Source organism: Aulonocara sp. 'chitande type north' Nkhata Bay, linkage group LG8 (assembly GCF_057382095.1).
Source record: "Aulonocara sp. 'chitande type north' Nkhata Bay isolate Kocher_YH1m ecotype deep benthic linkage group LG8, A_spYH_male_GT1.1, whole genome shotgun sequence".
NCBI classification, from domain to species: domain Eukaryota; kingdom Metazoa; phylum Chordata; class Actinopteri; order Cichliformes; family Cichlidae; genus Aulonocara; species Aulonocara sp. 'chitande type north' Nkhata Bay.
In genome coordinates this window covers 19,503,486-19,527,537 of record NC_141351.1, presented here as the reverse complement: position 1 = coordinate 19,527,537, position 24,052 = coordinate 19,503,486, and the positions used below count along the sequence as shown (strand labels likewise).

Sequence of the window (24,052 nt, the reverse complement as noted above, 5' to 3'; positions counted from 1 at the left end):
AATGTGACTGAGGGCATGAGGGACGACAGACATCCTGGCACAGGCACCGCAGGCTGGCAGGTGTGTGTATGTATATATGTGTGTGTGTGTGTGTCTGTGTTGGCTGGAGGGGAGCAAGTGGAAATTGATGGCTGTACAGCCCCCAAATGGCAGGTGGGGAGGTCTCTCAGACACGGTCCAAAGGACAGTCAGAGAGAACTATTCATTCATGATGTAGCCGACTCCCAGACGAAAATGTTACCATGAAGAAGAGACGCACTAAAATATTTTTACTGTGCTGCACTAATAGGGTGACAAACTATGGCCACTTTCATAACTGAAATAAACAGATAATTTGACACTGATCTGATCAAAATGAAGTAAGAGTTTACTTCCCTAAAACTTTCTCTCTTCTTCTACATCCACTACATAGACCAAATGCAGCATCTTTCTTTAATGGTCCTGTAAATATTCTAGTTTTTCAATAGTCAAAAGGTCTATTTAACCTATTTAAATGGTCTATTTAAATGCCTATTTAACTAAAATTCAGTACTTTTTGGCTTTAATGATCAAAAGTACAGAAAGTTAACCAAAGGTTAAAAAAACAGTCTTGAATTTTGAAACTTGAACTTTAAAAAGATCGAACAATGCTAGAAAATTCATAATCTCCAAAAGAATGTGGAGAGATGAAAGGCAGCTTTAGTCCTTTTGTTATTCTTCTGGTATTTTTATTAATTCTTTATGTGTAAAAGTATTCATTCATTCTATTTTCTGTATTTTCCTTCTAAAATATAAAAGATATTCTTGCCAAACTGTCCCCTGGATGAGAAGGGTCCAAGCTCCTATTTGCTTTATTTTTTGTCGTGATTCTGGGTTTCTGTCATTTCCTGTTTGGCTTTGAAATTGCTCAACCTGTTTTTTCTTTTTCTTTCTTCTCTTTTTTAAAAATTCCTCTTGGTTTAATTCTTTAAACTTATTGCAGTCAGTGTATTTAGTCTTCTAACAATGTTTAAATTTACTGGACATTTATGGTAAATGGTAAATGGCCTGTATTTGTATAGCGCTTTTCTAGTCCCTAAGGACCCCAAAGCGCTTTACACAACCAGTCATCCACCCATTCACACACACATTCACACACTGGTGATGGCAAGCTACATTGTAGCCACAGCCACCCTGGGGCACACTGACATAGTCATGGCTGCCGGACACTGGCGCCACCGGGCCCTCTGACCACCAACAGTAGGTAACGGGTGAAGTGTCTTGCCCAAGGACACAACGACTGAGACCGTCCAAGCCGGGGCTCGAACCGGCAAACTCCCAACTCTTGAGATTTATGCTAATTTGCTTGTTAGTTCAAATAATTAACCAGCCATGTGACAGCAAATCAGTGTAGTATAGTCAAGACAACTTGCTAAAGTTCAAACTGAGCAGAATCAGAATGGGAGAAAAAAGTTGATTAAGTGACTTTGAACGTAGCATTGCTGTTGGTGCCAGATGGGCTGGTGTGAGTATTTTAGAAACTGCTGATCTGCTGGGATTTTCCCACATAATCGTTTTTAGGGTTTACAGAGGATGGTCAAAAAAAGACGAAAAATATCTGGTGAGCAGCAGCTCTGTGGGCGAAAATGCCTTCTTGATGCCAGTGGTCAGAGAAGAATGGCCTAACCTCGACCTAGTAGGGCAACAGTACCTCAAATAACCACTTTTTAAAACCAATGTATGCAGAAGAGCATCTCTAAATACACAACATGTCAAACTTTGAAGCAGATGGGCTATGGGAGAAGAAGACCGCAGTGGGAGCCACTCCTGTCAGCTAAGAAAAGAAAACTGAGGCTACAGTTTGTTGCAACTTTGGGCAGTAGACGATTGGAAAAACATTGGCTGGTCTGAGGAGTCTCAATTTCTGCTGCAATATGTTGTGTAAAAATGAAATAAATTGAGTTGGAGGTAACCAGGTTGTCTTTCTGGGTTTTATTTACTTTTGCAAAGGGGTCAAACAAAAGTACAGACAGCATGACAGCACTCTACATGTTTTTTGACAAAGAGGGATTGAGAGATAAAGTATTTATAAAGATAGGCTATCTATCTTAGAACACTGTGTAATAAAAGATAACATGTACATTTGGATAGATCTAATATGAAGGATTATACAGAGACAGAGTATCAAAACTGTTTGTTCAGTAAGGTCAGTTTGGCACAGAGAAGTAACAGAATCTTAAAATTTTACCATCACAGATATTTAAATAAAAGGGTCAGAATCATAAAAACACCAATGCTCGTATGTAAGAATAATTGCCAATCAGAATAGTGCTCCAAACTAGTTCGCATGTTATCTGTACACTCATAAAAATTAGTCATTGGATGAACTCAATTTGACTGATGGCAGGTTTTCCACGTAATACATTTATTTTGGTTCAACCAAATCTACATACATCATGACAATTTAATTAAATTGAGTCAGTAGAACACAATTTAAAAGGAAAAAAATTACATTAATAAGATATGAAAGGTTTTGGTTGGTTCAACTCAATACAATGTCATTCATTTGAGCTAGATTTTCTTTCGAATTGAAATGATTATTTTAAGTTCAACTAAATCATAATTTTAATTACCAGAAAACTAATTTAATTGTTAAAATAATGACAAAATAAATTTGTTTTTTCAACTCAGTTTTATTCACTTGAATTAAAAGCAGAAACAGAATATTTTGTGAATAAACATACATTTCACATGGTCAAATTAACCTTAACAAAATCAAAGTGCTCACAAAAAAGTGCCTTACATTTGAAATGAATATCAAATCTGAAAAGCACACACCTTTGTATTACTAGGCAAGACTGAAAACAAACTGGAATTTGTAAAATCCGATTTCACGTAAGAATCATTGTATATATATTTATAGTGACACTTGCAGGTAGGTTTTCAGCAAATTCACAATGATAACCTACTAAACATTGCAATTCACACCATATTATGCCAGTCACTGAACATTTTAAACAACCCAAAAATACTTAAATACAAATATATAATGTATATATATATATAAAAGATTTTCATTAAGAACATTTTGTGTTACCAAAGGGGAGGTATTTTAATAAAAAAAACCTTTATTTCTCTAATTCAAACTTTTACAAGCTTATAAGAATGGGAACACCAACTTTAAAACACTGGAAGACACCAAACTTGTCAACATTTGTTTTGTCTCTTCGAAAATCCCAAACGCAGTTAAAAGGAAGATGCTGGTTACAACCATTGAATTTTTTTTTAGCTAAATTCTCACAGTCCTTTTATCCATCTATAGTAGTATAGATTAAAGGTTACATCACTCACAACAGAACAGCAGACAAAAATAGACAACTTCTATTTTTCAAAAAAAGGGGAAAAAAAAGGTCACAGTTTGAACAAAAGAGATAAAAAGGCCAAAATCAAATTTTGTGCTGGGGTCTTGTTTGCCTAAGCAAACATCTTCAATTTCATTTGTTGCATTTGTACTGAGCCTTTGTCCATCCAGATTCATTAAATTCTTCTGACATAACTCAAAAGTGTACTTGAGGTCATTTGGATAGCTCAGATCAAGTGCATAAATCAGTCCAAAGAGAACGATGAATGACATGATGACACTACCGAGGTTGTTCATAACTGTAGTACCTTCAATGACAACTGCAACATCCTCTGGCTTCATTAAAGTAGATCACCAGGCTTTTAAGAGTATGCTCCCTCTTTATGTCGATGTCATCACACTAATGCAAGGGTGGGAAAAAAAGGGTGAAAAAAATGGAATTGATTGATTGCATTTAATTGATGGGTTTATCATTAGTACTGACCAAACTACTGATCGCCATGATATCCTTGATCTTTTGGCCCTTTGCTCCTTTGCTCCCCTCAAAAATTTGCATCAGCTTGTCTGTTAAGTTGTCCAGCTGAGCCAAGAACTTCGCCTGCAGGGGTTTTGTAGTGATCTGCAGGAAGTCTGCATTCACCTGGAAATAAAACATACATAAATATAGTAAACTAGAAGTTTAAATACAGACTGCTGAATCAACACACTGAAAGTTGCTAAACATTTGAACCATCAGTGAAGTTTGTCAAGACCTAAACTGTTTTTAGCTGAGTTTAGGAATATATCGCCACCTGTTGCTTTGGCATGTTCCTAGCAGCGTTTTCCTTCATTTTTGCGTTTACCTGTGGACGGGATTATTTTTTAAAACGAAAACGGAAAATCTCCGTTTTCAAAAATACCTGTGTAAGTGTGGACGTAGCCGAAATCTTTTATAATAATAAATAGGTTTGAACGTCATGGGAGTGCGCATTGTGCTGCCTGCAGTTACTCTTCCGGCCACATGGTTCGCTTTTGGTAGCACCCTCAGTAAACTATGTAGTGCTTTTAAAGACACCTCAAAACGATACTTTCTACTAGAAAATGGCATTATATAATAATAAACACAGAATACATAATTTTTAGATTATAAAAAGAAAACAGTAAGAAAGAAGTTAGCTATAGGACATCATCTTTCATTGAGCACAATGGCTAGCTGCTAATAAGCTAGCACACGTTCCGACTTAAAAGTTGGCAGCTACACAATTTCTCCTCTAAAACAAGGCACTTTTGAAAAGACCTGGCTATATTGTCAAAAAAATAGTATTCAAGCAGAGAAGAGAATGGTAGCACCACCAAAAGTTCAAAAAACAACTGTTACAAGCTTCTATGATAAATAGCATTGCCATAGATTTAGCTGATAAAGAAATACACAATTGGATATATGAAAAAATAATATGTTACCTTACCTGAAGGTGTAGTTTTATCCAAAAAGTACAGAAAGGCCAAGAGCAGCTGCATTCATTTAGGTGATCCTGAAAGAGCGCAAAATTTTCAAAGAAGGCGGACCGTTGTGTAACTCAATAACTTTGTGTTCTTGTAACAAAGACTGCTTTGAGAGAAAATAATTTAGGTTCACCACACGAATAATAATTGCAGTAATGCTGGAGTGCTACATTTGCGTTGAATGAGATTAAAAAAAATGTTTAAGCTTAAAGAGGGGCTTGAATTTATTTCTTTGAGTTTACAAATACTTAATTGCAAAAATGTACTCCTCCTACCCCCAGTGCCCCAACAAACTCATTCATTTTGTGTTCAGAATCAGCCTCTGCTGGTTTAGAATAATTTTAGGTTTACACAAAGAAAATCAAATTAATTTGGTATTTTTTTATTACATTTATGAACAACTAACAAAATTTGTATGTGTTCTTTGAAAGGAGGACCTGAATCTGTTTTTTGAGTGTATATGGATGTTTGCACTAAAGTGAGGACCGCTATGTGTGCAGTTTCAGAGTTCTAGAGACTGCATGAGGTATGGTATCAAAAGACAGATGAGCTTAAAGCAAGACACACACACACATTTTTTACTTTCAAAAACATATGTCAGCAGAATATTTAGATGTCAAAAGTCCCCCTAAGAAAAACCCCTGATGATGGCTTTAAGGTTATAAATCGCCACTTAAGCACAGTCTATACTCTTTCTCTTCCTTTCTGACCTTGCTTTCACTCCACTTTTACTCCTTGCTTCCAAGGAAATCAGTTTTTTCTGCTCTCAGGTCTTCTGTAAATGCTCAGCCTAACATCATTCACAGTCACGATTTCTCTCAGCATAATTCACATGGATGGTGGTCATGTTTGTTTGCCTTGCCCGAGGCCTTGCACAACGGAAGAAGTGGAAGAGAGGCCCTATGGTATCGAGTGGGATTGATGACTTCATGGACCGTGTTGCATAGATGAAGCATCTCTATCTGTATAGAGTATATGTGCTTTCTAACAAATATTTCTTGTTGTTTTTCTCCCTGCAAAATATCCACTGCAACCTTCAATGTCAAGGTTATTCTTATGATTGAGTTGGACATCGTTTTAATCTGCTAAATACGCTTACTTGCAGGCCAATTCTGTGACATGCACAGTGAGTTTTTCTTCTTCCTCTTCCTCACTATTCTTTCCTGTGTCCTGGTTTTCTGATTGAGCAGACCCGAATGGCAGGGAGTCATGACAAAAAGCCACACTGATTTCTTGGACTGCCATTTAGCACTGACACATTGGTCTTTCAACATGATAAATGAGAACTTTGCGGTAAACTTTCTCAACAGTTTCTGGCTACTCTGACAAGTCTAAGCACATCCACATAGCAATTCTGTCAAGGTAAACCTTCAGACTCTCTAATAATCTTACTTCATCTGCAGACGTACTTTGAGTTTGCCTGTGATAAGGCTACCGGAAAAGGGATCAATATCGATCAATAATCAGGGAGATTAGAGAAACCAGGGTGGTAGAGAGGATTTTAAAGTAGTCTGTTCTTGCATCTATAATGTCAGAAGTATTTAAATATAACTTGAATGACAGCAACACCAAGTTTAATATCACATTAAGTTCTCAGCCTTTGTATTTTATTGCATATTATCACTGTGGTTGGTTTCCTACATTGAGTAACATCTTTGTCTATGTCTTAAATCAAATTTAAAAAATAAAGGTCTGCTGGTATGCTGCCACTTTTGTACTATTTCCCAGTGCATCCATGAGAAATGTGCATTTAAAACCTTCTGCTGACTTGATGATCAAAGTAAATTCAATAATAATGGTTCAGTAAACTATTTCAGGTAATCTTTCGTTGCCTCTCATCCATACAGTAGATCAAAATGTGATTAATAACAGAATCCACTGCTGCATTACTCATTAGCTCTCAGGTAGAGCTCCTTCTGCTGTCGCGCTTACAGGCCTGCAGGCAGAAATGATGTGTTTCATTACCTACAATGTCTGCGGTGAAGCTCCTGAAATTCCATCATCTACCCTTTACGTGTCTGTTACAGTTAAAAAGGATCTCTGAGCTAAGATCATTTCTTTTTCTTGTAACCCCACTTTGCCTTTTTAATAAGCCAGCGCATAGTTACAAAGTATGATTATCCGTCAGCCTGAGGGTACACATTTTTATTCCAATAACTGCCTTTACACAAAAAGGGGATTATAGTTTCGGGGAACTATTTTAATACCAAGGTGTGTCCAAAAAGGGGGGAAAAAAGACTTCAAATGGGTTTTCAGTGCAGAATGAATTCCGAAATTCACACTGCTGTGTAAATAAATTAACACTTGCCCCAAGCAGAATATCTGAATCCATCTTTCTAAGGTGAGATAGTAATTTGTGCGAGCACAAGTTATGAAAAAGGCAAATAAAAATTCACATTGCCAAAGATTTGGGGGAAGGTATAAGGATATCATATCATGAGGCACAATTAAAGCGTGATGTGTTAATAAGCAGTGCCCTCAGCTGTGCTTGACGATTGTCTTATGTTGCAGAAGATTGTAAGGATGTCTAAAGGTAACTTTGATTCATTTGACGTCTTATATAATTAAATGAATTTGTATTCATGCATAATAAAAGGAGAAAATGAAAAGAATTAACATTAACCTTTGCAATCTCTCCCTTATACAGAGAACTGAAGACCATTGGAGGCAATACCTTAATACACAGCGTCTCCTAATGTTGAGGATGAGATGCTGATCAACTCGACATTATCAACTACTGGCTGCCCCCTATTGTAAGAAACCCAGAACTGCAACTGGGGAATGGAAAAAAAATCAGCATTTAGAGTCAAGCTGAGTTTCTACAAGCGGCTTGGCACAGGGGATCATGTTTGTTGCTGTGCAAGCAAATGGAATAAAGATCATACCGGTGCAAAAGAGCTTTAGCTAAACCAGGCATGGTCATTTGTTGTAATCTCTGTGGATGAGCTGATCCTCCCTACGTAACCTTACACTATTACATCCACCCCTTACACAAGCGGACATTCAACAGGGATGGGAAAAAAAAAAGAAATAACAACAGAGGTTGTGATGAAAATTAAATAAATACCAAATAGGACATGCACACTGGCACATAGGCTTTGATAAAATGCAGTCACAATATAAAGAAATATTATAAACGTACGGCGTTAATATTCAGTTTAGGCGCCTCAAACTTTATTTCATCAACTTTATTCTCTTTTATAAAGAACTTATTATTATTTTGAAATGATGATGCATGACGTGCGTGTTACATCAGAGATGGCAGCTGAGAAATAATGCGTAATTGATGCTGTCGGTGCTTTTTAGAGCATACAAATCCCAGATAAGTCTATTGATTTTCATTGTTCATGAGCAAGTCGAGAGAGAAGAAAGAAATTGAAATAATATTTAACAAAGATGAAACAAATGTGTCCGCATAATAACAGATAAATATAATAATCAGGTTCATATCAGGTCTAATTAAGAATTTGTTTATCTGCGAACACATTTTTATGCAGCACACGTAAAGCATGAAATGTTTCCTGATCACTAAGTTTTTTTGGTCTTTTCTGAGTCTTGTCCACTAAAGTGTAATGCTATTTAAACTAAAGCATTAACGGTACAATGTATAACAAGACAAACTACACTTTGTCCATCTGTGTATCACCTTTCATATTTTCTATACACCAGTTCCTCAACAAGGACACCTTTTTTATGATCTTTCCTGTGAATGGCACGGACATCATTTTACTGAAGCTACAGAATGAGTCTTGTACTCTTACATCTCCTCAGCTTCCCAAGGAGCAGAGTGACTGGCTGTCAGTTGAAAAAAAAAATATGGTGTATTATCTTGTCAGCAGCAAGGAGTAGAAATCCTTGCTGAGATAAACTGTTTTTAGTTCCTTTTTCACTGTGGAAAAATGGTTTGGGACTACAAACAAGTACACAAAACAACACAGATGTGGGACAAAGCTTGTACTGTGTAGTGTCCGTGTAGTTCTCTAACCAGTATCTGCTGCAGAGTCACTGAGCCCCCTCACTAAAAACACTTGCTAAAACAAACTGCACTTCATCTCCAACTTTGACTGACAAGAGACTCGTGAAAATTTTAAACCCTGAGTGAAACGTCTCCAATAGTGCAAGCGCTGATCGAGTATCTGGGTGGATATGGCCTGTGAACACGGGCAGACAGGTATATAGTAGGTTAATTAAAAACGGCCGATGAGGTGTTTCCTGTCTTTATGAATTAACGCCAAGTCAGAGCAATGGAAACAGACTGAGGTGTCACTCAAGCATCACTGACCAAATATCCTTGGCTTGTGCACATTTTAAACTTGAATACAGTTCAGCCCACTTATGAACTCACCTCCAGGTAAGACAACTATGGGAAATATGTACTGCTGGAGTATGTTGCCACTACCATTTCCTCTGAAACAAAGTACATGCATAATAAATTACAAAGCCAAACACTGCCTTGAACACAAGAAGGTAAAGTAAATTGACACCCACTGAGCAGAAATGTGTTTCACACCTCACCATCGCAGGATTGGCTCATTAACTATGCTCTACTGCTGTAGAAATACATGGAATCATTTTTGTCAGGTTGTAAGGATAATAGATGGGAATTTCTTCACTGTGAACCATTTATATACTTAAAGGCTTATTATTCTGGTACCCATTGGGTTTATCTGTCTTGAGTGCAAAAGATAATTGAACTCATAAGTCAGCAGGTTGGTTGTAATGTGTGCAGTTTCAAAGATGTCTCAAGCAAATCTTTTACTTTTTTGCTCTCTCTCCCTCTTTTTTTTTTTTTTTTTTAAATTTAGTGTATAAGTCTGAAACCAAAGAAATACCTCCCAGAGCGTATAATACAAAAGCCCAACACAGCAGTTTTTCAGGAAACAAATTGTATTATACATGTAATTCTTCCCACCCTTCTCAAAAGAAACATTCAGTTCCCTCGCAATGCTTGGCCCTGAACTGAGTTTGAAAAACTCAGCCATACAAGAGGATATAATGCCTGTTGCCTACTTGCTTTAAAAATGACCTCCGGGTTAACGGCTTCTCTGTATCTACGGTTTAAGATGAGAATGAGAGAAAGGGCTAGAAAGACGTATTAGAACAGATGAACAGATAGACAGAGGCAGAACATTCACAGTTCACAACTCAATTTGAAGCGCACAAACTATTTCAGTAGTGAAAGGAAATCTCTAATTGGATTAAATACAGTCTTATTTGGTTCCTTATCATCTCCCGTTATAGACAGCAATATTTCCTCACCCACAGTCTGCCTGACCTTGAACTGTTAGATAAATCTGGGGCTCTGACGCGACTTGCTGCATGTGTGAATGCATCTTTATTGAAAAAAAAAAAAAAAAAAAAACAGAAAAAAAACGTATGAAGTTTTTTTTCACCCTTGCATTTTGAGTTATACAATTATTTCTTTTGCTTGGTAAAATCCAGTTTATGGAAGTGTCACTTATGAAAACATATGTCTATACAGTAAAGACTCTGAATGGAAGTTATGAAGTGATGGCTGACTTTTGAATCAGCTCAGTGATACGGTATATGGCCGGGAAATTCTGTCCTTTTCTGCTTGATATTTGTCCATATAGTAAACAAGGTAAATTCAGACCATTGAAGTTTCTATTTGTATGTCATTTTGGACAAAAGAAGAAAAAAAAATACTGAGTTTGATTCGATTTATTTTCCCATGAATGTTTGTAAGTTATATTCCTAGCAGCGTTGAGAAGTTATTGAACATTTAACATTTATGCAGGGTAGTGGATTGCAGCTTTCTTTGGTGTGACTGAGGGGCTTCGAGCTGCTCAGTAGAAAAGGAAAGGAGTTGTTTTGGGGCTTTTTTAACTGATACACAAGAAAGATTTTTCTTGACACTTGACTGGATCACTGTGTTCACAATTTTTCTCTAATCTCAAATGTATTGAATAAAGGGTTGACTACTATTACAGGTGGAAAATACATTTTTAGGTACAGAAAAAAAAAATCCCTGGCAACTTCTAGGGAGATTAAACTTAAATAAACATCGATTCTGTATTTTTATTTTGGGATTTTTCATTTTAGAACTCAATTTCAAAATCCTGTTTGCAGCCCAGTGTCTTTCCTGCTTTACTAACACTTTACCTTTATGCTAATTATGTGGAAATATATCCACAGCATTTAACTGAATTAATTTCAGGTTCACTTTACATAATTAGTAGAAATGAATGCATGACCATTACAACATGATTCTGCTCCTGAAGTGATAAACACAATGCATGTTCTAGGTCAGTCTCAGGTCTGCAGAGGAGTGTGATCATGTCCACATCTTGGAGATATGGCTTTTTTCTGGCAGTGTAACGGAGCGGAAAGGCTGATTATGTTTCCAAGATGGTTTGTGTTTTTTAAAAGGAAGGGAACCTTCCTCAAAGCGGGCAGAGCAGTGGAGCCGCCGAGGGAAAGCACACGATACAAAAACTGTAGAATTAAAAATATAATTTATTATATTTAAATAGTTAAAAAGGTAAAATGAATTAAAACAACCTTGGCCAAGGGAAGACAATAAAAATCAATAACACACAACATTAAAAGTCCAGTGGAATCCACCACGGCCTAAAAGTCACAGAAAAACTAAGAAATCCAGCGTAGTAATAAAAGAGGGAAACCCAGCAGAGTCCTCGCCTTCCTCCTCGCATTCCACGTCCTGGTGCACTGAAGAAAGGGAGGGAGCGGCAGTCACTATTCCTTTGGCAGTTTACTTTATAAAAAAGGATAAGTCAAAGACTTACCTGGGAGGGCAGAGCTCTCAACTCCGCCCGCCGCTTCCTTAAACTGCAATCGGCACCGCGGTCTCACTGCTTCTGTTCTCCCGCAGTGCACGAGCTGGCTCTTGTCGTTATTGCCACTTGACTGCCGCTACGCGTCCCTAGTCACTGGTAATCTCTTTTCCTCCCCAGTCGCTGGTCATCTCTCACTCTCCAGTCGCTGGTCATCTGCTTCATCTGATCATCTCTACTCTCTGATCGTCTCTCGCTCTCCCCCCTGATCGTCTGTGTCTTTCCTCTGTCTGTCTCGCATTCTTCGTGTTGCATCCCCCGTTGAACACCGGCTCCAACCCTTTTATGTGTCATTGAGCACTCTGTGAATTACCTTTCCTTTCCTCTTCAGGTGTGTCCAATTAGTCAAAACGGGGAAAAGGCGGAGTCTCTCCAGGACAATTTGCCGGCAACTAAAACATGCAAACTAAATAAAACACTGCACAAAAATATAACCAATGCATGCAATATAAAAAATAAATATGTACACTTCACATTAAAATACAGCACAGCAAAACAACGTCCGTCCTTCCCTGGATGACAGCAGCGCAAACATAATTTCTTCCACACACTGGTCCTAGCCAGTGTTTCTATTCAGAGGCACGCTGTAGTGCATCCATCAAAGCTTATTCATACTTGGCTGAAAGTGCGCAGTGAAACACAGTGTGTGATCTGCAAGATAACAAAAGGGTCACACAGAGGGTGAGAAATAACCTTCATACATAATCCGCTTTACTGGCCTGTGAGGAATTCTCAGCACATTATGTCCTGTGTGATGCATGTTGTATTCATGAAAAGGTCTAATGTGTATAATCTGTGTGCAGTTGAGCAGCAAATTAATAAATTCATATTGTGGTTCTGTGTCATAGGCAACAAATCACTGACATTCACCAGGCTTAAATGAATTGTGCACACTACAACAGTGAATTATTAGAGGATATATTAAATTTTATGTACATGCAGTTTTATAAGCTTATTTATACTCTTGCATTGGAAACCTGTTTGAGGTATGGTGGTTTTTTGCCATTTTTTTTTTTCATTTTTGGTACATTCAATTCCCTTTCCTGGCTAATAAAACCAACAGTTACTTTGCGACCTTCAGCTTTCTTGACAATAACCCATAGAGCCTCTATGAGTTTTAATTCAGGCGAGTTACCTGGCCAATCAAGCCGAGTAATATCATGGCCAGTATTTAGTAGCAGCTTTGTCATTGTGGGCAGATGCAAAGTCCTGCTGGAAAAAGAAATTGGCAATTGTTTTGTTATTGGGAAATAAAGACATATACATACATTTTTTTTTTGTCATTCACCAGTATATGCTTGGCTGGGTTATATTAAGTTTACTATTCAATATATGGTAATAAAGTCTATAAAACACGATTTGGGGATTTATGCGGCACACAAACGCTTTTAAATTTCGGCAAAACTGGGCTCCTGTATCAATATTCGATTCGCTTTTCGTCTTGGCCCTCGGTAGTTGCCGTAGTGACATATAAATGTGTTTTCAACCGGAAGTCCCGCCCCTTTTTCATCCCCTCTCTGGCCGACTGAGTGAGTTCATGTTGCACCACAAACATAATGACTATTTTAATCATCATCCATCCTCTTTGTCAGCAACATTTCGAACCCAACTTTTGCTAAAATATAATTATTTCATTCCGTTGGTAGAAGATTAGATTGAGATTTTATTTTTAGTACATTGATTATCGTCTGTATAGCTGACTCGATCTTTCTCTTCCGCAGCCTCCAGTCCGCTGACACGGCAGCATGGTAAGGATTGCATCTCATTTTAATCTGTTAGTTGCTTATTTGTGCTTAATAAGGTTGTATGTCATGTATACGTGTATGTTGTTACTTAGAGTGTGTTTACAGTTCAGTTAATAGTCGGTAGTTGTTGTAAAAGTAGTTAGCACTGGCTATTAGCATTAGCAAAATGCCGCTCAGGGGCTAAGCTGGGCCACCCGGCTGCAGTTTGTTGAGGAATGACACATGAGTCAATACCTATAAGAAATTGTTTTGTTGTTGTTGTTTTTGTTACTTTAATTAGAAGTGAATGTCTTGAAAGTAGCTTAAGGCACTAAAATCATAGTTGCGTCTTTTCTACAGTACTACAGCTTAGACTTGGTCTGCGTTAGCCACAGGGTGCCTGACAATTAGCAACATCCTACCAAAAGAGTTTTTTGCTAACAGCAAGAAGTCCAAACATCTCAGGCTGATGTGCCCGTGATGCATTTACACTCTTGCGAGAATAATGATGGACCAAGTGCTAGGTTTCGACTTTATAACGGGAACCTCAGTTCCACCGGTCCACTAACACTCGTTAGCGATTCATTATCAGCATGTGAAGTTTGATGCTCTGCCTGACTGATCATTTTTTCTGTTTATTTGTAGCCTCGCAAGATAGAAGAAATCAAAGATTTCCTGCTGACAGCCAGGAGGAAGGATGCTAAGTGTAAGAGGCACACAGGCATCACATTTTGATGTTTAACAACTAGAAATTTAATCTTCTTGCCAAAGAATAGGTAGATATGTGGGTGACAGCTTGCCACAGACAGCTCTATGCTAACATTGTAAATTGAAATGCACCTTTTAAAGTCCAGTGAATGTGTTGAAAAAGAAATTTGAACCTCTAGAAATATTTTTTTTGGGGGGGGGGGGGGGGGCATCTATCATGTAGTTACCTCTAAATTAAAGTGCTCTTCAGCGAGATTTTGGTCTTCCCCCAAAGCAAAATCACCATGGCTTTGATAAATAATAAATTGTGGTGAAACTTACTAAAAGTATTTAGTAATTGGCAGGCTTGTGGCAGTTATTCTGTGTTGTCTTAGGCTATTTAATATACAGACCATTCATACTTACATATGTAGTCACCTCCCACAAGCCTATTTTTGAGGCATGAAAAAACACGTGTTCAGAATGCTGTTTTTATTAGCAGATCCAGTAGAGGAAAGTATTAAACTAAAGCTCTCACCTATTAGTGTTTGTTTGACTTGAGAAATAATTATGTTTGAGTTTACTTTTGAAGAGACTCGGCGCTAACACAGCTTTGTCTTTCCTCCTTTAGCCGTAAAGATCAAGAAGAACAAGGACAATGTTAAGTTCAAGGTGCGCTGCAGCAGGTACCTGTACACCCTGGTCATCACAGACAAGGAGAAGGCTGAGAAGCTCAAACAGTCCCTGCCCCCAGGTGAGTAATAAGAGAGGTGACATGTAAAGTGAACACAGCTTTCTGGAAAATGTACTCTTGATTTTTATCAAGTAGATTTAAGGGCTTTGAATTAAAATGACTCAGACGAAACTTTTTATCGCACTGATTTAAAGATATGTGCACATATACTACTCTGTACAGTTTTGGGCCACCTTTGGGTTGAAGATTTTTAATGCTGGTGCATCCCTTTAAGTTAACTTACTTATTGAGACATGGTTCAGTGATTGTTAATGGTTTGTTTCTCTTGGCTGCAGTGTTAAAAAATAAACCCTTTTTGAAGAACATTCATAAAAATACAGTTAAGTTTTTTGATATTCTGGGACTTTAGTGCTTTTATTGGCCCACAGTAGTTGTCTGCTTTATCATATTTGCAAGGAAACGTATAAAACGTAGTTAATTTCATAAACAAATGTCTGGAATCTTTAGCGTTTAAAAAGTCTGTGTGCACATGTATTAATGATATCTGGTTCTCGTGGAAAATGACCTGGACTTTTCAGTGTGTAAAGCACAGCTGCAGATTCTCTGTTTACAATGTGTAGAACAGAAGGTCCTGATACTTAAGTGCCCCGAATTGCGAGGGTTAATAGTGCAATACTGGGGGAAAAAAAAAAGTCTCATAATAAAAAGAACCAAAGAAATTGATTGCTACAGCAGAGCTTTCCCAGTTTATGTTGTGTTCCTTTGCTCTGATATCTGGTTGGTTTTCAAATGTTTTCATATTTGATTGCAGCCTGTCTAGACATTGCAGTTAGTGCCTAAAAGTCTGTGTATGGTGGAATTGCACCATAGTGTAAGCTAAGAAGTTTGCCTCATAATGGCAGAGGAGCCATTTTTAGACAAATTAATTCATTTTAAAATTAATAATATCATCAATTTTCTGCTGCATATCAGGGTTTAGATTAGTTTTTTTTTTTTGAAGAATTATTTCTTTAAAAATTGTGATACTTTAAATTATAATGAGCTATCATTTTATCCTCTGATTTTCTGTAACACGTCATGCTGTAGCTGGTAGGACTGAAACTGGCATTGAATCGCAAGCTCTTTGTATTAAAAAAAAAACCCCCAACAACCCTGAATTAAATTCTAATCGCCACAGAGACATTCATGCTCTTCAAAGAGCAGATCCACATTAACTGGTTCTTTGCAGTTTGCTGTCACTCGTGTTGATGGCAGTCTGCCGTCTTCTTAATACTGCCGGTATGATAATTGTTAATAACTTTCCCTGTAAAGGTCAGATGTGATACCTGGTGCAAGTGGAGAAATTTTGATGAAAATATAAATACTCCTTACTACTTTAATCATGTGATGCCTCAAATGTATTTTCCCAGTTGTGTTTTAGAAAGTGTGTATCTGAATATTTCTAATCTTTTGTCTTTCTTTCTCTACAGGTCTGGCTGTGAAGGAGCTGAAGTAAATCCGTGATGTACAGATAATTGTAATAAAAAACTGGGGGGAAAAATCACTTTGGCTTCTGTGATTTGTTGTGTTGTTATACCATAATCCACAAGTGTGACATGGACATTGGAGCATTTGATCTGAAATGAGCGGCAATGACTTTATAGCACAATTTGGGGCGAAATAATAAAATGCATCCTTTGTAGATGTTGATTGTTTTCTTCAGCTTCATCTTTGTAGAGGTTTTCACTGACTGCTTGGTTACAATGTCTGCATCAACATATAGCCACACTACATCTATATACAAGATTTTTACCCAGAAAATGTAAACTTGTAAATTTTAATGGCTATAAAATTAATTTTGGAAACATTTAAAGTGATAAAGTCATATAACCAGCACAGTTAGCTATTTGACAGCTGGGCTGAATCTGGCTCAATTCCACTTAGTTTAATTACATCAAAGTTTCATAAATAAATATAAGTAACCTGCTCATGAATACAGCAAATATTATTTTAGCATCTAAATTTGCTGCATCTGTAGCTGAAGTACACCAGAAAATACAAGTATACAAAATGTTAATATAAGCCACTTTAAAAATGACCCACCAGCTGTTCTCACGGGCTGCATGTTGTGTAATTGGCTTAATTGAACACTAGGTGGCACCGCTGTTGCTTATTTACCAGAGAATAAAGGGTCCGTTAATAATTAAAAAAAAATCGATGTAGCTGATGTTACAATAAACTGACTTTGTGTATTTAATTAATTAGTTGTACTTATGATGTATGCTGCCAGACTAATGTTCCGAAACCATTTACGAAAGCGAATGTGCACGCCCCCTCACCCCCTGGTGTCCTGCGCCTACTATAAGTGCGCGTTCACGCTGCTGACTGTGTTGTCTGCTGTTTGTGTGGAGCAGCTGTCGGTCGGATAGTATCTGTGGGTCCACAGGAACGGAAACATGGACGCAGAGTGATTATTGGTCTTTCTCGGGAAAAATCTTAACCGGAGCTCACTTTGCAAACACACTTTTACCTTTGCAGGACTTTCCCCACCTCTCATGTGTGGTCGAGCGTGTTTCCACAACCGAGCATGCTTTTATCGTTGCCTTTGTTTAATGTGCGACTTGATTAAAATATCCGGCAGCGGAAAAAACTGCCTGCTTTACTACTGAGAGGCTAATTTAGGCTGAAGCCTAACTTTTTCTCCGGGCAGTGATGTCTTCGGATCGTGTGGATTACATTGCGCCGTGGTGGACTTACTGGCTTCACAATTTTCCTCATATCAATCTGAGGTTTCAGCCCATTGATAAGACCTTCCAGCCTGAAGATGAGAACTACCAGCAGGTCAGTGGAGAGGGATATGGGACATATGGCTCTTTACCAGAAGCCTAGTTATAGACGCTTAAAAACTGGGGCATAATATGTCTGTAGGTTTCTTCAATGACACTTAATAAAGAGTTTATAATACTATTTTAACACATTGTCCCAAAACCAACCCACAGTATGATCATTTTTTCTGATATTGCTGTTGTTTCACTAGAATCAGTTGTGGGCTGTTTGCTATCACTATTCCCTCTGCTACCCTGAAGAGTCACACTGCATTGTATTATTGATGACAAAAGTGGGCCATAATGTCCCTGCACGTAACCTAGTCAGCTCCACTGAAATCACACTGAAGCATCTTTACTTTGCCATTGACATGAGAACCAACTCAAAATGCTGTTTATGTATTGTAATTGCAGTCATCGTTCTGAAAGCAGCGATTGCTCTTCAGCAAACACACTAACAAAGCATCATCATCATCATTACTTCAGAAAACCTTAGAAAGAGAAAACGCAGCACAGGACATCTCCCAAACACTGCTTGGGTCGACTGTTGCAGCTTTTAAAATGAGCTAATCTTTTATCTGTGTGTGCTGGAGAGACAGAGAGAGGAAGCACCCTTGTGGGATAATGCTGGCATAGATCACCCGTGGGAGTCAAAGTGATTCCCATCCAACTCCAGAGGTGGTGACAGGACCATTTCACACAGCACTGAAGAGGGTTGGGATCAACTTTTGGATGACTAATGACCTGCTTGTGAACACATGTCATGTTCCATGAATGTTTCATTATTCAAGGTTACAGTTCTGCCTCTGTCAGTGCAAGTAGTCATCCTGAGAAGTGATGGCATTTAAGTTCATCGCTGCAGCATCCTAGCACACTGGTCTCCAGAGTGAGTTCAGGTGTCTGAGACAGTCAGAGCCTTATAATGATTTTCAAGCGTTTAATTTCAGCAGTGAAATAAGGCAAGTGGGAGTCATTATCACATAGTCAGCATTAGTGAATCGCAAATGGGTGCATTCTTTCATAAGCCAATACTAGTCACGCCAGATTTAATGTGGCTATGATTCATATTTCCTTCTTAATTCTGTGTTAACACATGATCACAAGTTTCCTGGAATTTAAAGGAGGATTTTAGTCATAGCACCTCTTCAGTTGGGGGTGATCAAAAACAGAGATAGAAGGGGGTGGGGAGCCTTACTTATTCTAACTAAGTGGGGACAATAAGAGCAAGGCTATTTTTCCACCTTGTGATGTTTTTGGTGGGTGTTTCATATACTTGATGACATTCCCATCCCTCAGACCCAAGGGGGACCCCCTCTGTACTATAACTATAACGCTGATATTGTCAACAGTTACCTATCAGCACAGATAGGAAGCAACTTAGGGCCTCTCCTTTTCTGTTGGAAAAGTATCAATAGAAGAATCAAGCCTAAAAAAAACTCTTCATGATGTGTTGAGTCCCTGTGCTTAAGCCTTTCAGGACTTTAACAATAGAAAAGGAGAGACCCCAGGAAATACTGGACAACATATTCACTGATACCATTGCATTCATTTTGGTTTTGATGCATTCTGTCTTTGCAAGATATAGAATCTATTTTTTCACTCATGTTGAGGAAGACTCCAAATGAGGCAAAGAGAGGCAGATTGCCTTTTTTCCTCATGCTGCCCTGTGCTGCCCTCGATTGCATTGTGGAAATACAGCCGGAGCCACGGGGTGCAGGAAGAGAAGGTGGTGAGTCTCAGCAGGTGAAAAGCAATTTCCATTGAGAATACTGTCAGCCACAGGCAGTCAGTCAGTCTGGGGTAGGAAATCCCCACCACTGCATCCACCAACCTTACTTGTTCTTTGCGAATCTTCTTTCTCCCACCACACTCTATCTGACTAAACCATGCTCCTGCTTTCTATTGTCGAGGCTTTAATGGTCTCAACATGTAAAACAATGTACTGTAAAGCACCACAGCAAATGATGCAATTTCAGGCATATGCCAGGCTACTTAGGGCATTATATTCCTTTTCCTTTATGAGCTGTTGAGCTTAATTCACACCACCACCCCCTGTTTTGCCTGAATTAGAAGCCATGCTCATGTGCTGTGCATGTAATCAATTAATGAGTTACTGAGAATAACACTGATAACATGGATCTTGGGTGTCCTGAATAGTCGCCAAGCTGTGAATTATGCTTATAGTATTTAGGAAGAGTGTTAAGGTTGCTAGTGAAGTATAATGTATTAACGTGGTCAGCACTGCGACACAGTAAAAACTGTGAATTAACTTATACTGTCCTGTTTTATAAAACTACAGTACACTGTGATATCTGGGGTGATTTAGTCCCGCCCTGGCTTCGGGCCAGGGAATGTGAAGGGATGTGAGGCGATGCTATATTTCATTGTTCTTTATCTGTGTGTGTGTGTGTGTGTATGTGTGTGTGTGTGTGTGGTAGGAATCTACTACTGCTGTTGTCAGTAAAGGAATGTCTGTAAGCTGAATCATCTGCCTGGAGTGCCTCTAATTTCTGTCTTCTGACCTTAATCAAGCTATTCTTTTTTATTTTACTGAGATATTTTGGAAAATCTCATCTAGTGCTGCAGAGTTGAGGGTTGAGTAGGCTTGAAAACTATGCAGAGGATCCGTTGAGTGACTGCTTTAAAGGCAAAAGTCTTTAAACCTTGCTCCCAGGGCCTACTTTCAGACCTGCACTCAATTGGTCAATTACTGCATGGAGTGGGCGTGATTGTTGAACTGTTTTTTTTCTTCTTCTCGTCAGTCCAGCTAGCATTCATTTTAAGCATGCTGACCTCGTGAGCAACTGACATCCATCACTTATGTTTGTTTTGGGCACGCACAGGCTTGAGAGACAAACTGCTGATCTGCTCAGCAATTTGCTCAGTCTTTCTCAGCCAGTGTCTGATGTAGAAAATGGATTTCTCTGCTCTTCCTGTCCCAAGGCCTGTGGGATATAAAGAGGGCAAAAAACTGGAAAGGCTTACCCAAAAGTAGGACAGAGTTGGAGGCCTAATTTTTTTTGTTCCTGTATTTTTGAATGTATGTGTGTGTGTTGAGCCAGACGTTATGTGTAGGTCAGAAGGTCCTAGTCTATCTGACTTCTCCTTTCTTTTCTTCATTTCCTGCTTTGTGAATCAAACATAAACATATTTATGCCAAATAAATTACTGGTACAGATCACATGGATCACTGGATCACATGCTCCAGTCATCCCACCAATGTACTCTCCTCCCTTTTAAGCAGCCAGAGTCACTAAAACCCATATAGTGTGATGATAGAATGTAATACTAAATACTAAAATCAGAGTTTTCAGAGCAATAGTCATTTGTGCTTCTGTTTACTTGAAGTTTTTAATATATATGTTTAGGTAGTCCTACATTTGCACTGGCACTTACTGTACTGTGCAAAAATCTTGAGCCAAGGTGGAAGCCATTCTGTTGTGGGTGTATTTTTAATGTTCTGCTGACAATGTGGGAGTGTAATTGTGCATTACTGGCTAGTGCAGCCGACTGGGAGACAGAACTCTCTTATTATGCAAATTAAAATAAAACAACAAACAAATAAAATGTAGGCAGATTGGTTACTGTACAGTTTACAGCTCTGCGCAAAAGTCTTGAGCCATCCGTAATTTCTTTATATTTTGCGAGTAGAATGGGGAATAGGTGCAGTGATTTGTTGAAACATATGCCAATGTGTGGAAATACAGAATATAAGACAAAAATCGAGTTTGTACAATTCTATGACAGTGGATATTTCGTAGGATCACATTTATTCTTCAGCACAATCTGACAATCTTACAAGCTTTAATTAGTCTTCATAGTTCTCAAGGATTTGTTAAAGATGTTTAAAGCTCTTCTTGGGTTTTTGGCCGCCTCTTGTTTGGTTCTCTGTCAAGATGATCCCACACTGCTTCGATAATGTTGAAGTCTGGGCTCTGAGGAGGCCAATCCATGACTGATAGAGTTGTAATGTGTGATTTTCTGCCCAGATATGCTTTTACTGCTCTGGCAGTGTGTTTGTAATGGTGAAGAATGAAGCTGTTAGCATTCAGATACTTTCCAGATGCTGTTGCATGGTGGATCAAAATGTGATCAGGATTGTAGTACTCGCATTCCATGACTTTCAGGTGCTGTTCATCTTCAGCTAATTCAGCTCATTGTTGGTGTTGTTGGTGCAAATATACTTTTCATGCCAGTCCAACTATTATCTTTGACATTTGTTGGTTGGTTGCTAAGTTGCCTGTTATATTTAGACACAGCATTGGTTCTTCCCCGGAGTTAGGTGTGTTTTTATGCTTAAGTGATTCATAGATCTGAGTTAAGATCAGTGTTAGCACACAAATAAACAACAATAATAATAATAATTCCTCTGAAGATGGTCAGGTACAAGGAGTGGTCTGAAAATCTGTGAAAAACCAGCCAACATCCAAAGAAAAACTTTGAAAGACCTTCACAAAACCTGGAGAGCTATTGCTCAAGATGACTTTAAAACATTACAAGACATTTAGACTCCTTGGAAGAAAAATATAAAGAAATGAGGGGTGGTTCAAGGTGTTGGCGAAGTACTGTACATCAAAAGAAAAGCAGGCTGATTACCAAAGTAATTAACTCAGGCATTACTTGAACCAATTTTGAGTTGGTCATGAGACTCTGGGAAGACACAGGCAGCATGTTCGTGTTTTTTTTGTGAAAATTAAATATTTTCCTCTTATCAGCTGTTCAGTAACAGTAATTACTGGGAAGAATGTGGATTTATGCTCGTGTACGCTCAGTCAAGCACAGAAATGTGTTGAAAAATGTATGCAGCCGCTGCAGGAAATCTGCCATGTTCTTTACTGTTGACAGTTAGCTACTAGTCTCATGTGGTGTTCTGCCTGTTACGGTACAAAGAGTTCAGGGAAGCTTTTGTATTTTAGGGTAGATGTTTGTCTTCTTTGCTCTTGTTCTAAACATTTACACAATTAAGGATGGTTAAAAAAAAACTTTTGTCTGTTTCCTGCACAGGAAAATAGACTTTTTTTCTCTTTTTGTCTGAGACAAATTGACACATCCTGTAATAACCACCTCAGACAGTCTCCTGTTGAAGGCTTTTATCATATTGCTCAGAGTGATATGGGATAAAGACCTGGGCACATACACAGCGTTCATTTATGGTCACAAACAAGAACTTTTAATACATCCCATCTCTCTGCGTCACAGATCGCGTCTGAAAAATGAGTTCCACCGTGATGCTTGGTTTTTCAGACTTTCCAGGTGTTTTTTGTCACCTTTGCTATTTCTGTAGTCATTCATCAGCATTCCCTTCACCTCACCATCTTTATTCATTGACATAAAACCTCCCAGTTTAAATAAATGCACTGTGTGTCAGAGTCGCTAATCATAAAGACCGGAAAACTTATGTGCAGTCTTTGTGGATAAAATATGTATTTTTTATGATTTTCTCCAAGTCGTATACTTCAGTTTGAAAGCGCTGCAGCTCCATTTCCCATTAAAGTACAGCCATTACATTCTCATTAATACTGCTAGATTTATGACTATTTCTAATTTATGGTTAAAAAATGATTTGATGGCATTTTTGAGCCCTCTTCACACGATGTTGTTTCAAGCAGCTACTTTCCTGATTTGCAGCTAAACGCTTATATGGCACTGTTGTGTTAACTGCGTTTAGTGCGTGTGATCGAAAATGAAAAATTATGCGTTTCAAGAGCTGAAAATCCATTATCTGTTCAGCTATCGCAGTCACTCTGATTGCACTGGAAATTTACCAACTCCTTTTGCCGCCTCCTCAAGAAAATCAATCTTAAATCTGTCGTTCTTAATTCCCATGCTCCTTGTCTTATCTCAGCCTCTCCCCGTTTGCCTGAATGATTGTGTAACCTTATTGTTAAAGCAGTGATTCACCTCAGTTCAGTCTCTCTGGTAGGTTGTCTTTTTTTGCTACACAGCCATCTATGTATGTATTGCTCGTTAGTGACATGCATAGACAAAGAGAAAAGAACTTACACTGTCCCCTCTGGGTTTCCAGAAGGTCATTAACCCCAATCTGTCTCCATGCTGCTTGAAGCTAGTGATTAGTATCACCTGATTGACTATATGGTATGGCTTAGGTCTGCACTAATAAGGCAATATTCAAGCCCTCATGCTGATCTAACCACGATTAAACAGGATATGACAGCAGCGGATGACCAACCGTGCTGCTGTAAACTTGGTTTTCTTTGTATTTCCTTAGTGTTATAATTTTAGTTAGTGATATACAACACAGGAAACCTTCAGCAGGTCGCATGAAAGGCTGTACAGCTTTGGCCATACACCAAAGCTGTATGAATTGGGAGACGTGGATTCACTTAGCCACATTCCTCTCATGTCTCTCATGTAAGCTGCTGGGGGGGTTGGGTTTCCTTTGTTGTGACGGTGTGGAATCAAAATCATGACCCCTGACTTCCCCGAGGAAACAGGTTGGCTTTGGGTTCAGAGAGGAAACAAACATAACGCGCTTTGCTTCACTCCAGAGATGTCCCGGTCAGGAT

At 38.5% G+C, this 24,052-nt stretch overlaps 2 protein-coding genes and 1 long non-coding RNA gene across 6 annotated transcripts in view; 2 read left to right on the top strand and 1 right to left on the bottom strand.

The window, feature by feature from the left end:
* Positions 1-2,660: 2,660 nt before the first annotated feature.
* On the bottom strand, positions 2,661-8,194 carry LOC147323660 (uncharacterized). Its single transcript, XR_015130837.1, has 3 exons — positions 4,765-8,194; positions 3,804-3,959; positions 2,661-3,719 (listed from the first exon to the last, which is right to left on the bottom strand). It is a non-coding gene; the product is annotated as an uncharacterized LOC147323660 (long non-coding RNA).
* A 4,886-nt stretch (positions 8,195-13,080) lies between these two features.
* Positions 13,081-16,264, top strand: rpl38 (ribosomal protein L38). Its single transcript, XM_086304165.1, has 5 exons — positions 13,081-13,145; positions 13,338-13,364; positions 13,986-14,046; positions 14,659-14,781; positions 16,191-16,264. The coding sequence occupies exons 2-5, from the start codon at positions 13,362-13,364 to the stop codon at positions 16,214-16,216; spliced, it is 213 nt and encodes a 70-aa protein (XP_086160291.1). The 5' UTR covers positions 13,081-13,145; positions 13,338-13,361; the 3' UTR covers positions 16,217-16,264.
* Positions 16,265-17,100: 836 nt separating this feature from the next.
* ttyh2 (tweety family member 2) overlaps positions 17,101-24,052 on the top strand; it is a 70,744-nt gene continuing 63,792 nt past the window's right edge. For all 4 annotated transcript variants that reach the window (XM_086304164.1, XM_086304163.1, XM_086304162.1 and 1 more), the window contains exon 1: positions 17,101-17,541. In XM_086304164.1, coding sequence (XP_086160290.1) covers positions 17,413-17,541 — 129 coding nt within the window. In that variant the 5' untranslated portion in view covers positions 17,101-17,412. The remainder of the gene's footprint in view (positions 17,542-24,052) is intronic.